This window comes from Hydra viridissima, unplaced genomic scaffold (genome assembly GCF_058129835.1).
Source record: "Hydra viridissima isolate aposymbiotic clone 2 unplaced genomic scaffold, HvirCarnegie_v1 scaffold_12, whole genome shotgun sequence".
NCBI lineage: Eukaryota > Metazoa > Cnidaria > Hydrozoa > Anthoathecata > Hydridae > Hydra > Hydra viridissima.
The window spans coordinates 6,038,096-6,054,244 of NW_028324311.1; the positions used below are offsets into that span (position 1 = coordinate 6,038,096).

Below are 16,149 nucleotides of genomic sequence, written 5' to 3' on the forward strand. Positions count from 1 at the left end.
ACCATTTTTGTTTCACATGACTGAATATGAACAGTTTTAAAAGCTAAAGCAAAACATTTTGCAAACTGAGAGACCAAAACTATGTCACAACTTCATATTCCTGTATTCGATGAATTTTTAAAAGCAAAACAAAAAATAGTTATTAGATTTTTTTTAGGAAAGGTCACCTTGAAATCAAAATATTTTTGCATATGCAACTTTATTATGCAATATGCAAGAAAACACACACACAAACACACACAAAAGAACTCGCAGATATTATAGTGTTTCTAATATTTGTACAACACTGTTTGTTGCTCAGAAGAAATCGAAGTTGCAATTTATCTTTGTTTCTGCAGGCAGCATACAGTTTCTGCATCTCTTTGGTTGTGCGTTTTGCGCAACGATTACTTCTTAGTATGTTGAGTATGGATGGATTCTGTTTCCAGAGACTCAGATACAAAGGGAACCCGTGTTACCAAATTTTAATAACATTTGCTTCATAAGTTTACTAAAATCAGAATTTGACAATTTTCCGATTAAATTGTATAAGGTTAGCCGTATCAGACCTAACCATCTTAACCATCTTTCAAACTCGCATGATTTATTTATTTGTAGTGAGTTTCATTATAAATAAACAGACCTACATTTTGTGCCTAAAGTATATGAGAATTATGCACTCCATTTTTGTGATAGTCATCCTTTTTTACGTTCTGTGGAAGTGTAAACACCAGCTATATTTCTAAGAGTCCATTATGAAAGTATAGCCTTATATAGCAACTTTTGACAGGAGTAATTTAAAATACCTAACATTTTTTACAAGTAGGAAAATCAAAATCAAAGAATAATAACGATATAACTTTAAACATAAATATATATTTAAACATAAACTATAAAAACAGCATTGTAAAATTAAATACTATTTAAAAAATACGTTATAATATCAACCTTTTTGTCTGTTTGATTTTTTCTTTAACTTTTAATAAACGCCAATATCATTGGTTTTAACGAAAATAAAGGTTTTAAAAACGTCTGAACAATTTTCCAAAAAATAATCTAAAAGATTAAATTATAGGTTGACTAAAATTTATAGGTTGTAATACTAGGTTATAGGTAAAGACTAAATTATAGGTGGAAAAAACTATTGGTTAACAAAATTATTGATTGAAAAAACTATTGGTAAACGAAATCATAGATTCAAAATCTATTGGTTAAAAAGGTTAGTTAACTGTTTAACAAAACAATTGATAAACAAAATTAGTGGTTGAAACTTTTAAAAAAGAGCTTCGATAAAATCTCGAAAAATTTATAAAAGTCTGTTTCAATTTCTTCTTCCTTTTTGGTAATAACAGTAAAAGCAGTAAGAAAAAATCACAAACATCATCACCATGGTTGAAATTATAATCCACTATGCATTCCCTTTTTCTGTTTTGAATTAAACAAATTTCGTATTAAATAAACTTGCAGAAGACCTACTACAACCATTACGACACAAGATGCAAATGAAAACCAGGTCACAAGCCACTGGTTGTGCTCCTGTAAATAACGGTGTCTTTTATATCGCGATCGGAAAACTAACTGAAACTCTTCGATTGTCTCAAACTTCAAACCAATACTCTCGAGCTTTACCTAAGAAAATATTACACGTTGTACAAAAAGAGAAATATAATGACTTGTGACAATAATTGAAAATGAATCACAAGCAATAATTGGAAAAAGGTTCTTAGTTATACTTACAACAAAAATATTTATAGTTAGTGCAATTAACAGATTATGAGTACAACAGTAATATTTGAGTTAGTAACAAACAGATTCTTCTGAAAGATTCATTTATTTGTAAAAAAAAAAAAAAAAAAAAAAAAAAAAAGAGCCTTTGTGTATTCAATTTTATCAATGAATTTTTCAAAAAAAAAAAAATCAAAGAAATACTAGTTACAAAATTTCACAAAATTTCACAAGATTTTTAAATTTCACAGAGCTTTTAAAAAAACTCACCATTATGATATTATTATCATCATAACCATCTTTTATCAGATTTAAACCTTTAAAAAGCTCCTCATGATCAAGGCCAGTTTTATTTTCTGACTCATCTATCCCTAAATCAAAGTAGATAACTTTGTCCCAGAACTTACTGTATCTGTTATCAAAGCAAATTTCAACAGGTCCATCTTCTTCTATATTTATTTCTTTGCTAATTTCTGTCTGGCGAAATTCGTTTAAATATTCTTTACCATTTGTCGATCGAATTATTAAGGATATATCAACTTCACCTCCTGAGAGAACCTAACATAGAACACTATCTAATAAAAACTGTAGCATTTGTCATTGCATAACTATAAGAACAGTAAAATCAATAACAGAAAACCATTTGTAATTGAGCAACAAATTAAATTTCAATATCAATTTTTAAAAATTCAAAAAAATTTTCAATCACAATTCTGAACACTTGTTTTAATTGCCACAAATTTTACCTGAAGATCAAAATCCATCATATCACCTTTAGATAGTTTCCTATAAAAACAGTCCATTTTTCCTGCACCAACAATATACTGCACGCCATCTTCAATCTCACACATTATTGCAGCAACGAAGAAAAATATTAAACAAAAATTCATTTTAGGAACTAAGAACAAACTTAAAAAGTGTCAAACACCTGGTCTCATTTTCTTTGTTTCAAATCTCTGAAAACTGTTTAAACTATTTGATAAAAGTTTTAAATATAATAAAGAACAGTATTTCTAACCATCAAAAAGCCCATTGACATGTTAAAAATAATCAGTTCTTGGATTTTGACATAATTACACAATTTAATTTTCTTTCTCCTCATGATAAGCTGGTAACAAACAATTTTTGATTAAAAACTTGTGGAATTATTCTATATTTTCAATATCTTTAGAAAACTCTTAAAGTGTTGTTACACTTAGAGCCAGTCTTAAACAGCAAAAGCTGTATGTTACTGCTTTCTTAATATCCATTTCAATCATAATATTCTAAATAAATTGAATTTACTAAAGGAATTGCTAATAAAAGAACCCAAAAACTGCATTAAAGTAAATAAAACAAAATTTTTCAACTGCTTGCTTTTCTCATATAATTTTTATAGAACCATAAACATCTTCTGAACTTGAAATCTAATTTCATACCTGGAAGTCCCTTGCAATCAGCTACACACACTCAAACGTGAGGTTGATTGCATATATGCACACAAAAAAGTAAAAATTTGTAAGTATAATCACTAAATATAATACATAAGAAGTAAGAAAGAGTGAAACTATTTCAACAGTAATTTCAGAGTAAAAATGTGCCTACATATTTCTCCAAAAGGAACCAAATAACTATGTGTTAATAATGAACAAAAATATCTTATTTATATCAAATATATTTCTATAGTATTTCAAAGAAAAAAATTTTTTTTAACATTCCCAAAAAAGAAAAATTAAAAAGTATTAATATGGAAAATTATTGTTTTACTAAAAACAGCAAATATAATTCTTCTAATAACATAAATTCTTTTTTGCTTGAAAATATATATTTAAACTTCATTATTTATTTCCAAAAAAAAAAAATTATGCCGTGTTGACTGAATTCAATTCAGTATAAAATAATCTGAACAATGCATATGATTAAAAACTGAACCAAACTATTTCTAGTCACTCCTTGTAACTTCTTGAAAAAGAAAATCAAAAAGATGAAAATATACCAAAAAAAATTATTCACATTCTTAACAAACCAAGAAGGGGGAGAAAAAAGGCACTTAATTATGAGAGAAAGAAACTGCAACACAGAGCTCTTAGTAAAAGCTTCAAATTATGAACTTTCATACAATATAAAGCATTAATGTAAGTATTTTATATACAAAAACATATAAAATGTACTAGAAATATTAATTATACAAATTATGCAGAAAACCAGCAAAACTTATGATGTTGTTAAAATCAAAGAATTCACTACATATGTACAATAGCTGACAAGATGGCAATAAATAATCACAAAAATTAAACTTCATTCTCATCTTTGACATCATTTAAAACTACGGACGATAAATGGTTTATTCCTGAACGAGACACTTCATTAATAGATATATCTAAACTGTTATTTAATATTTGCTGTTCAAAAACCTGTCCGCCTGTCTGCATTTGGAAAGAGTGAAAGGCTTCATCAGGGGGAATAATGGCATTTAGTGGTCTGCTCTCGTTAGAAGTGACATGAGCATGATTATGATTAAGAATAGGAAGCAGAGTACTTGCAGCAAAAGAAAGTTGTGAAAGCCCAACACATTGCTGACAACCACCAACAACTGTTTCTGGTGATTCAGTTTGAAGAGGAGATAAGGTTAAAGCATCAAGCTGATCTTGAACACCAGAACCTGTGAAAAAAAAAAGAAATTTAAATCAAATAAACTTTGTAAGGTCACATGCAGTACAAATTAAACAAAACAAAATTATTACTTTCTTTAGAAATGCATATGCTTTAAAAAATAACAGCCACCTAAATATTACATGCACATTTTCAGTTTTAACACAATCAAACAAAGTTTCTGCTTAGAGCTTAACCAACCACATAATGATAGGTTTCAATCCACTGCAGCATCATTGCAATAAAGTTACAGAGATGACACACTCTAAGTTGGGAATTTGAATCAAATTTAATTAATGAATTTTATTTGCTATAAAGCAATTTAGTGATTTGACAACCACAAAAATGTTAATGGTCTAAAATGACTTTAAATTAAACAAAATCCCTTAAACAGAGATTGACAAAGATATTTACTTATTCATAAGAATTTTGAAAAAAAGGGAGTTAGTTTATAAAAAAATATTTAAACGCCAGCACTTTCTGCTCAGATTTTTTTGCAGGAGTATGAAAATATTTCTTTATATTTTTTAAAAAATGATTTCTACCTCCTTTGAGCTAGACAATTTATTCAAATTCTAATCTCCTGATTAAATAACCTAGAGTGAAGTAATTGCTCAGTCTTTTTTTTCTTTTTCTTTTTTTGGTAACTGTATATGTTTGGATCATTCAGAGAACAATTCTTCTGTTTTTTTTTAAAGGAGTAAAAAATTTTTTAAAAAGGTTTAACATTGCGTTTAACATTTGATTTCATTTGGTTTAGTTTCCATTTAAACCATTTGTACAAAATGCAACACCATTTCTTATTTACTTTATCTATATAGTGAAAAAGACTTAATGTAAACAAAAACCATGTAAAAACAAAATTATGGCAAGAGGTTTGCCTAAGTTGATATATTTTACTATAAGCTAAATAAGTTCAATGCATTCTGAACTTTAAAAATATTCTTAAAAACTTATGCACATTTGAGCATTTTGATAGCTGATAAAGTTTTTTAAAATTTCATTTGGTGAATTAGAAACTTCAATTTATATTAGATACAATTTATTACATTCAATAAACTCCTTACAGATTTTGCATTATTTTACTTACATCTTAATATGCATAACATTAAACCATAAAATTATTTGTGGCTGTTAGCATTTTTTCTTTTCAAGCTTTTTTTTGGTGTGTTTTTGCAAATGATATTTATAACAAAGCAATTTATTTACCAATTATTACAAACTTTTATTACAAACAAATTATTACAAACTTTAAAGTCTCACTAACATTTAGAAAAACTACTTTAATTGCTGTTACCTCCAAGCAGCATCTCCTGTAGTAAATTGTCTACTTTAGCAACCCCAAATAAACGAGCAAACTGCAATTGTTCTACCATGATTGATGCAGCAGCTTGCAAAGATGGGAGCAGAAGCAAAACTTCACCAAACTTACCTCGACAGTCAAATGAACATTCATTTATGTAATCCTCCAAGGCGGTTTGTACTTCAAAACGCAGCTGTTTAATCCTTTTTATGTCACTTAAGCCACGTGCATCTATATTTAAGTTACACTTATTATATAGGTTAAATAACATTTTAAGAGATATAACCATGTATATTTACCATTTACTTTTGATAACATATATGCTTTCTGTCTGTCTGTCTGTCTGTCTGTCTGTCTGTCTGTCTGTCTGTCTGTCTGTCTGTCTGTATGGTATGTATGTATGCATGCATGCATGCATGCATGCATACATACATACATACATACATACATACATACATACATACATACATACATACATACATGCATACGTACGTACGTACAGACGTACGTACGTATGTATGTATGTCATTGTTAAACTGTAGTTGTAAGCTCTTCATTTGAAAGCTGTGAGGGGAGTGCTATCCAACCAATCAATATTAGTTAAAATAGAATAAGTTAAAGGTGATATTTTTTTATTTAACTTATTTATTTTTGTATAGTATTAGTATATGCCCATGCAAGATTTATGAGCCCATGCAAGATTTATATGCTCATGAAACATTTACATGCGCATGCAACATATATTATAAAATAAAAATGTCTGTGAAATTAAGTTAGTTGTTAAAATAAGATAAAATAAATACTATAGTTAAGAATTATTATTTCAAACATAATGTTTTAATTTTCAAACCTGCTACTTTTTACTTGTAAAAAGAAAATTCCGCTAACCAACTAGTCAACATTGTAATAAATAGGGAAAGTCTAGGCTTATAAATGAAGAGCACTGCTCAAAAGAACTTTTAAGTAGGGAATAACTATTATGTAAAATTTTTTCATATTTTAAAAATTTTTAATTGCTTATGTGCAATTAAAAACAAGACTTTTCAAATTTGAACCTAAGTGTTAAAATAGAGATTTAAAACTTTTACTTTTTAATTACTTTTCAAAATTGGTACCAAAATTGGTTTCAGAGTAGCATGTTTATTCAATTAAGTCAGTATTGATGGAGTCTTAGATGCACAAATTATTAATAGAAAAAATATTATTTAGAGATTTGCAAAGACTTTTTTAAAATTATATATGGTAATTTCTATTTTACAAAAAAGCACTCACCAGGGTTAAAAAAGACAATAGCTTTTAGACAAGCATATTCTGTGTCATCTATATTTAACTCAACCATTGGTGTCACAATCTCATCCATAATTTTAACCGCAATGCGACGAATTTCTGCTTCTGGTTGGTTTCGAGAAATAATTAAATCATTCCCTAATAACAATGCATCTTTATAAGCCATTGAGCGCCTAGCAACTCCAAGCACAAGATGCTCACTAGCATGTGCTCGAAGTAAAGACACTTGGTCATCAAGAGGTAGGTCACAAAATACTGGAATATATTTAGCCCATTCAACTAAAACAAGAAGCTGCTGTTTCATTGACTCAACAATATCATGACTGGTAGCTTCACGACCAGTTTTACAATCTAAAAAAAAAATTATAATCATGATATAATTAAAAACATTGTAGCTATATTTGCTCCTCATCATTGATTATGAAATTAAATATTTTAACATATATAAAATATTCAATTTACTTTAGACTTAAAATATTTTTTAAAATTGGACCTGAAGGAGACTGTGCTGGCCGGGAAAGCATTTCTGCTGAAACCAGAGTTTGTGGAGATAAAATTTGTTCATGCTCTTCAACAGGTTTAGATCTTGATATTTTATCTCTTTCATTTTGAACAGCTAAATCAAAAAAATGTAAAATTTAATTAGCTATACTTTTTAAATAGGTAAAGCATGTCTACTTAAATTTGTTAAATGGAAATCAGTCATTTAATTAAAAACTACTTTTTTAAAAACCATTTCAACAATATTTCTAACATTCTAATTGTTTGCACATTTTAATAACTTTGCATATTTTTAGAACTTTCAAATTCCTTTGTATATTGTAAAAATAAAAAATAAAGCTTTCTGTGACACCTTTTTAAGAAAAATTTAATTTAGTTTTTTAACTTTTAATTCTGATGATAAAAGCAAAACTCAGTTAGAAGTTTTCCTCTTGATACTACCTTAAAATGTTTGATAAAAAATAAATATTTACTAAAGATATTAACTGATAATCTTGCTTATCATTTACTTACGCTTTACGTTAAACTTAGGGCAAAAAATCTTTTTTGTGTAGTATTCACTTTTTTTATGAGAAAAATACTTGACTAGCTTGCAAAATGTGTAAAAATATTTATAAAACTATTTTGAATTAAAACTTAACAGTTAACAAAAACTTAACAACATTGAGCTACACATAAACTTTAATGATTGAAGCTTTTCTTCAATTTAAACAAAATTTATGATGATTCAAGACTATCATTACTTTCTACACTTTATGGATATTAGCTTATAAAATGATTGATACTTGAGAAAAAAAAATTATCTTTAATATTTTTGATTCCTTAAGGGGAATAAAAAATTAGTAAGTCAAATGATAAATGTTATAGTTGTGTACCAATTAGTTATGTACCAAAGTTATGTACCAAAAGACATAAAAGTTATGTACCAATTAAGTCATCTGATTTAGACTATCTTTTGTTAGTTAAGGCTGCATCAGACAGAAACTTTATAAATATTCAGATGATCCGCAGTTTAAAAATGGACTTCCAACTGATTATTGGGTAAAACCATTCCTTTAAAGAAGTCCCCTAAATCTATTAGCAAAGCAGCACCAATGGTTCCAGCCATCAAAATGAGATTTTTGAAAATTCGTATTACTTTTTAAAAAAGAATGGTTTGCTTCATGTCCTTGATTGTTCAGATACTTTTTACAATGTCAATAAGAAAAACTTTAAATTGAACTGAGGAAGCAGAGTTTTTAATTTAAACTGAGCAAGGAGAGTTTATTCAAGGAAAGATGTTTACAAAGTTTATCAAAACCTAAAGAAAAGATTGCTGCTTCCTATTGCTTAAGAGCTAATGGTTCTGCTAATGCTAAAAAACTAGTTCATTTAGAAGGAAGAGTTTACTTGGTTGGATGATCATGCATATGCCTCTGGAACTTTCAATGGTGATCATCTATTTACTCAAACTGAGTTGAGTAAATAAATTTACTCAAACTGAATTGAGAATTGATGAAGAAACCAATGCTCTTTCAAACATTATATTCAGGGAATTGATGAAGAATTGAAAGATGTCAATATTCGGAACAGCTAAATTGGGATGGAAGAAGGAAGTTAATAATTTGGTTGCAAGGAGGTTGATGGGATTGAGTTTACAAAACTAATGAATGATAGAATTATTACAAAGTCAAAAAATGTTAATGGTTTTTGTGATACAGGCATTTTTCCTTTGAGTAGTGACTCTTAGTCTTAGAATTCTTTAGTTATAAAGCAGCAGCTCAACTTCTTTAACTTCTATACCATCAAGCTCGACCTATTTAATCCTAACTCAGGATGTGCTCAAACTTCCAAAACCAAAAAAAAAAAGAAAAGCAAAACAAGAAGACAAAACAAGAAAGTTAATTATAGAATCTTTATGAGTGACAAAGTTTTAGAAATTTAAGAGGGTGAAGAAAAAAGAAAAAAAAAAGATTTATTAACAACAAAATATAATATAAGAGCAGAATAAACAAATAAAGATGAAATAAGTAGTGTTGTTACAACTTTGAAATTATTCTACTGTTGACTAAATTGATCAGTGTATTTTTTAAAAGTCAACCAAAATTGACTATTTTATTTCAAAATTGAATTTTTTGATTAAGTCAACTAAAAGTTGATTTAATCAAAATATCTGAATAAAAAATTTTATTATAATCATATACCATTATGTTGCTTGACAATTTATTTTTTAGATGCTATGAAACAAATAGAACTTTAAGAGAGTAAACAAAAAAGCTAGGTGGTATGTATACTGTTATAATAACACATGTTGTTGTTATATCAAAAGCTTTTTCTTTGTTTTATTTTGAATTCATCTAATCTATTAAGATGAATTAAAATCAAATAAACAAACAAAACAAAATGGAAACTACAATCACAAAGTTAAGGAAAAAAAAAACACATATGGGTATTTTATATCATTTTTCACAACAATAAAAGCAAAAAATTAACAAAATCTCAATAAAAAACAGTGGCATAGATAGGTGGGGGCAGATAGGGCTAAACTTTTTTGGGATGGCAAACTTGTAAAACTTTTTTGTATCCTTAACTGAGTACCATAACACATTACTTAACATTTTGTTTTAAAAAGCATCAACTGCTTTCTATAATGAGAACAATGAAACAAATTAATAAAGTGGTGGTACATACAGTAAGCTAAGAGATAAGTTTGTGATACAGCAAATAGGTTCATTGGTCAGATATTTTGGTTGAGTTAAAAAAACTGCTATGAACGATGTTCTTACATATGGCTCAATCTTTATAAATAAATTATCTTTACAAGATAAATTACTTATAAAGATATCTCTTAACTAATTGGTCAGCATCATAACAATATTAAAGATTGATAAAATTAAATCAAGTGAAAAAAAAGAAATAATGATGATAGGATGATTACCCGACTAAATTGATTTTTAGTATGTTAGTAGGAAACTCATAATCTGTTAAATCAACTATTCAATTTTTCAAAGTCAGCTAATTTTGACTTTCGACTAGTTGACTTTTAGTTGATTTAATACCAACACTAGAATGAAGTGAAAAGTGTTGGTATTAAATCAACTAAATCGAAGTCAATACCAACACTAGAAATAAGTGAAAACAAAATCAAAGTTATTTGTACCTGTTGCTAAAAAGATGTTTAATAATGTGTTTTATAAACATGTATTTTAAACTAAATTAGAAATTTCTTTCATTCTTATAAGTAAAATACAATAAAATCAATTTAACCATAAAGTTATTTTTTTTTTTTCTCATAAGAATTTAACAACAGCCATCTTTTAAAATACAGCAAAAAACAGATTTCATACCTCAAAGAAAATATTGGTTAGTTAACTTCATTTTTAAATTAGATTATTAAGGTGCATTTAAAATGGGATAGTAAAGTGTATAATACTTTTTTTACTGCACATTTTAGTTAATAATTCATTTAAAAAGAACATATGACTCAAAGCCATAAGTGCTCACTATTTCTAAGAACAGAAATACAGTAAAAAACAAATCTATTTCCTTACTTAAAGTAAGTATCTAATTTGTTACCTTCTTTCTTCATTCCAACATAAAAACATTTTTTAAGTCTGCAATATCGACATTGATTTCTGTTATCACGCACAATATTACAATCTTTTGAGAATCGACAAGAATACTTTTGGTTCTTTCGAATACTTCTACGAAAAAATCCTTTACAACCATCGCAACTTACAGCTCCATAGTGCTTGCCAGTTGCTTTGTCTTCACAAATTTGGCAATTTCCTGATTGATAAAATGAGTTAACTAAAAAAATCAATATTTAATAAAAAAGTAAAAAAATGGAGTGGATCAATATTTTAGAACTACCAAATCATCATTTGAAAAATGTTTTATTTACAACCAATAAAAGATCTCAATTAATAAATCATAATTAGTCTAAGTAACTTTGAAACACAGCAAGGTTAGAATTGGTAATAAATGAAATATTGTCAATATTTGGAGCTTAAAAAGCATAGCTTTAAAAAGTTCGGTAAAATGAACTTTGTAATTTTAAGAACTACAACTATTTTGGCTATAAATAAAAAGCCAATAATTACAAGGTTTGTATCAATGACTGAAGTAAATTTTAAGTATTGAAAACTTTAGCTTTATTAGCATTAACAAAAACATATCTATCTATTATAAAATAACTTACCTTCTGACATTTGTAAAACCATATCATGTGTTGTTGATTTTGCTTTTTTAAGGTCATGTAAACTCATACTAAACGAAGGTTATATATAAAATAGATTTTGTTGTCAAAAACTTGGTTAACATGTTATCTAATTAATAAGTGCCCAAAATGTTAAGATTAAAAAAAAAAAAAATAAAAATTTAAAACATCTCTATACCTATATATTCCAAAAAGGCTACATGTTATTTAATGATAAATATGTCATATAAGTAGAAAGGATGTGCTTTCCTTAGATTTTCTTTTTCTTTTCTTTGTTTTTAATTTTGACTTTAAAAAAAACAAAAACCCTTGTATATTTTAGAAATAAGCAGAGATAAAAAGTAAGTCTAAAATTTTCACTGTATAAGAACAAATGCATATACACTATATAATATTTAGTTATACAAGTAATATGTAATTAGTTGCATATTCTTATTATACATAATAGGTAAGAATATGCATAGAGCGATATGTTAGTCTTTATATACAAATAATCTTTTGTTTTTGGATTAGAAAATAGTTGGTACATTGCTTTATGAAGTTACCATGTTTTACTCGAGCGTGTGTGTATGTGTGTGTGTGTGTGTGTGTGTGTGTGTGTGTGTGTGTGTGTGTGTGTGTGTGTGTGTGTGTGTGTGTGTGTCTGTGTGTGTGTCTGTGTGTCTGTGTGTCTGTAACTAGTTCAAAGTGAAACGGTTAAAAAATATGCTTCAAAGTGAAACGGCTTGGAATTTCCTCACTTTTGCAATCGTTGCCATTTTTAATTTCAATAAAAGAACAGGCATTTTCTTATGGCAAGCAAGCTGTGAAATGACTCTCTTTTTGAGTATAATAAAAGGGACTGTTTACAGATACTTCTGGCACTTTTCCTCATCGGGAATTTACTTTTACAGGTCGAATTTCGTCCCAATCGGAAAACTTTTACCTAAGCGGGTGACAGAAAAAATAAATTCAGTTACGCAGTGCCTCATTTGGAAGTTAGTTGTTTTAAAGCGAAAACCACAACTGCCTTAAAAACTTTTTAAGTTTCCTCACCCCCTCCTCCACTCCACCCATCCTCCTCCCGAAAAAGTTCCGGAATACCACTTTATGTCCCGAGGACCTGAGGAAGGGTTCAGACGGCTCTGCTTGAAACCAAAGCCTACAAATAAAAGTTAGTGTTGTTATCGACTTTGAAAATTCGAATAGTCGATTTAATCGACTATGGGTCTCCTACTAATCGACTAAAAATCGATTTAGTCGGGCAATTATCCTTAAATCCTTATTTTAATTTTTTCACTTGATTTAATTTTATCAATCTCTAATATTGTTATGATGCTGATCAATTAGTAAAAAGATATCTTTTTAAGTAGTTAATTTTTTAAAGATAATTTATTTATAAAGATTGAGCCATGCGTAAGAATATCATTCATAGCTGTTTTTTTTAATTCAACCGAAGTATCTGACCATTTAACCTAATTTGCTATATCACATAAACTTAACTCTTCGCTTACTGTATGTACCACCACTTTATTAATGTTTCATTGTTCTCATTATAGTAACCAGTTAATGCTTTTTAAAACAAAATGTTAAGTAATGTGTTATGTTATTCAGTTAAGGATGCGAAAAAGTTTTATAAATCTGCTACCCCAAAAAAAGCTTAGCCACCCCATCTGCCTCCACCTATCTATGCGACCGCTTTTTATTGAAATTTTTGTTAATTTTTTGCTTTAGTTGTTGTAAAAAATTATATAAAATGCCCATTCGTGTTTTTTTTCTTTACTTTGTGGTAGTAATTTCCGTTTTATTTCGTTTGTTTATTCGGTTTTAATTCATCTAATAAATTCGATGAATTAAAATTGAACAAAGGAATGCTCTTAATATAACAACAGCATGTGTTATTATAGCAGTATAGCATACCACCTAGCTTTTTTGTTTACTCTCTTCAAGTTCTATTTGTTTCATAGCATCTAAAAAATAAATTGTCAAGCAACATTAAAGTATATGATTACAATATTCAAATATTATAATCATACACTTTAATGTTGATTGGCAATTTTTAGTCGAAATATTTGAATGAAAAATTTTATTCAAATATTTCGACTAAATCGACTTTTAGTCGACTTAGTCGATTTTATAAATGTATTCGTCGATTTTGGTCGACTTTAAAAAATACATTAATCGATTTAGTCGACAGTCGAATAATTTCAAAGTCGTAGCAACACTAATAAAAATACGATCTTCAGCAAAGGGTTCAGATGAACTACCAATAGATTGGTTATTTTGCATCTTATAATACAAGTTCGTTATTCAACAGACAAAATATAACTTTTGACCATTTTAACCACTCATTTAGTTAACAATATTGATGGGATGACAAACTTTACTTGATCAGATCTCGGTTGGGTAAGCGCTACTCTATTGAGATAACTACAAATTGAATTAAATCTACCCACAATCAGGTTTTCATCTTTACAACTAAAAGTATAAAATGAAAACTTTCCTCATCAAGGTACATTGTACCTACAATCATACCTACTACAATTACTCATCATCACCATTGTAAAAGGGTTATTACTGGATTGGATTGATACTGCTCATCATCTTGCGCACAACAGACTCTCGAACCTTTTCACACTCTTTCTCCCATGATTTCAACATAGCGTTGGCAGTTTTAAATACCTGTGACTTCTTCGACATGTATCCCTTGATAATCGCTCAGAAATTCTCGATCGGTCGCCATTGAGAGCAGTTTGGAGAATTCAGCTCTTTCGGGACGAAAACTAACTCTTTGACATTCATCCAGTCAATCGTGTGTTTGGCGTAATGACATGAGGTCTGGCTAGAAGGTGGTAGGACCATTATGGGACTTGATAAAAGGTAGTAGATGTTTTGGCAAGTACTCAAAGACGTAAAGTTCATTGGTCATTATCTGAGAAGTGACAAACGCCTTTGACTTACGGCCACAGGTGCATATCGCTAACCATATCATGAACTTTTTACAGCACTTTTAGCACTTTTAAAATTTAAACTTGTCGTGAACACCAAAACGTTTGTTTGAAATACAAAATTGGCGACCTGGGATCTATTTTAAGTCAGTTTTGACGTAAGTTTCATCGTCGATGAAAAGGCAGGCATTTTGATGTGTCATCACCTAACCAAATAATTTTCTAGCTCGCTTTATAGTATTTAATTCTGTTTCTAATTGCGATTAGGTATTTTCATGGCTTTAAAAGACTTCAAATTAAAGAATTTACGCACTTTTATAACGAATGATCTGTCATCACATTGAGTTCAAATCCTGTCTGATAGGCTGGGATTTTGCTTAAATGATTGCTTTAACTTCTCAACTAATTTCTTTTTTTTAGAGGAATTTTTTTTCGAGAAATTATCGAGGAATCCTTGTTTTCTTCCTGAACCTTTCTTCCGTTGAAAAGTCTCAGACTCCCGAAATCTAGAAATCACTCGTTGGACTGTTTATCGAAGTACTTTGGCTGCCTTTGCGATTGAAGAATGTGAAGAGCTTAGAATGGAAATAGGTTTATGCAGAATTTTTTCGCGAGCTTTTTCTAGTTTTGACGGCATTTTAAAAAGTATAAAAAATTTCTTTTACAATGTTTTTTTGTTTTTTTTTAATAGCTAAGACTTTAATTTAAGACATAAACCGAAATTTTAGACATGTTTTATTTAAAAAATTTGCCGTTAAAAAGTGCACAATTTTTACGTAGCCAGTCTCCCATTCACATGAACAACAAATTTTTTTTTATCTTATTCGCATTTTAAAATATTTTTCGGTTTTTTAATTTGGCGCTCAGCAGAACTTTTCCTTTCCCATTCTTTAATAATTTTAATCTAATTAATTAATCTTTAATGGTTAATCTTTTTATGCTGATTACAAAAATGGCTTTAGAACTGTCGCAGCATATTTAGTTTTTTAAAAGCCAGATATCTTATTTAAACAGGAAATTTAGTCAAATCAGGATACAAATTAGGCTAAGTATTCCAAATATTTACCCTAATTTAATCAATATTTCGGAATGAACAAAGTATATTTTTTCTATTTTTTAGATGATATATATTTTTTTAATTAAAATTGTTTATATGTTAACCAGAAAAGGAAATTTACGTCACTTACATAAAGAGCATACGAAGTTTTTTTAGGATATAAAGTTGTTGATCAAGATAAAAACGTGGGCGCTTTAGGTATGTTGAATTTCTTGCGCCACCAATTTTAGAAAGGAGTTGAATGGTTGTTAGTACAATATTTTACAGGGTGACACAAAAAAACGGTGACCAGAATTAGTTGTGAATCGGTTCGTCAAATAGTTAAAAAAGGTTTAAAGTTGAAACCCTTTAAGCTAAAAAAGGTTCAGCTTTTTACGCCTGAAAACAAATGCGTAAGACTTAAAGATCTCGACTTCTTCTTCGTAACCATGCAAATCGCATTTACCAGAAAACTCTTTTCATAGATGAAATTTTCTTAAGAGTGGAATTAAAAGGACAGAGTTTGGTCAAAAGAAATTCTGGAACGTCTGCAGCAGCTGAG

The 16,149-nt window shown here is 28.6% G+C and overlaps 2 protein-coding genes across 4 annotated transcripts; both read right to left on the minus strand.

The window, feature by feature from the left end:
- Positions 1 to 1,159: 1,159 nt before the first annotated feature.
- On the minus strand, positions 1,160 to 3,224 carry LOC145193723 (transmembrane emp24 domain-containing protein 5-like). 2 transcript variants are annotated; one of them, XM_090069596.1, is made up of 4 exons: positions 3,123 to 3,224; positions 2,451 to 2,602; positions 1,975 to 2,262; positions 1,160 to 1,608 (listed from the first exon to the last, which is right to left on the minus strand). In XM_090069596.1, the coding sequence occupies exons 2-4, from the start codon at positions 2,592 to 2,594 to the stop codon at positions 1,378 to 1,380; spliced, it is 663 nt and encodes a 220-aa protein (XP_089925722.1). In that variant the 5' UTR covers positions 2,595 to 2,602; positions 3,123 to 3,224; the 3' UTR covers positions 1,160 to 1,377. The 2 variants fall into 2 exon arrangements, with proteins under 2 accessions (XP_089925722.1, XP_079927354.2); XM_080071228.2 differs by having other exon boundaries at positions 2,451 to 3,221.
- A 542-nt stretch (positions 3,225 to 3,766) lies between these two features.
- Positions 3,767 to 12,467, minus strand: LOC145193721 (hepatocyte nuclear factor 4-gamma-like). Of its 2 annotated transcripts, none has more exons than XM_080071227.2 (7): positions 11,803 to 12,467; positions 11,607 to 11,674; positions 10,982 to 11,194; positions 7,419 to 7,541; positions 6,911 to 7,276; positions 5,633 to 5,869; positions 3,767 to 4,345 (listed from the first exon to the last, which is right to left on the minus strand). In XM_080071227.2, exons 2-7 carry the CDS (start codon positions 11,671 to 11,673, stop codon positions 3,975 to 3,977), a joined length of 1,377 nt encoding a protein of 458 aa, XP_079927353.2. In that variant the 5' UTR covers position 11,674; positions 11,803 to 12,467; the 3' UTR covers positions 3,767 to 3,974. The 2 variants fall into 2 exon arrangements, with proteins under 2 accessions (XP_079927353.2, XP_079927352.2); XM_080071226.2 differs by having other exon boundaries at positions 10,982 to 11,215.
- Positions 12,468 to 16,149: the final 3,682 nt, after the last annotated feature.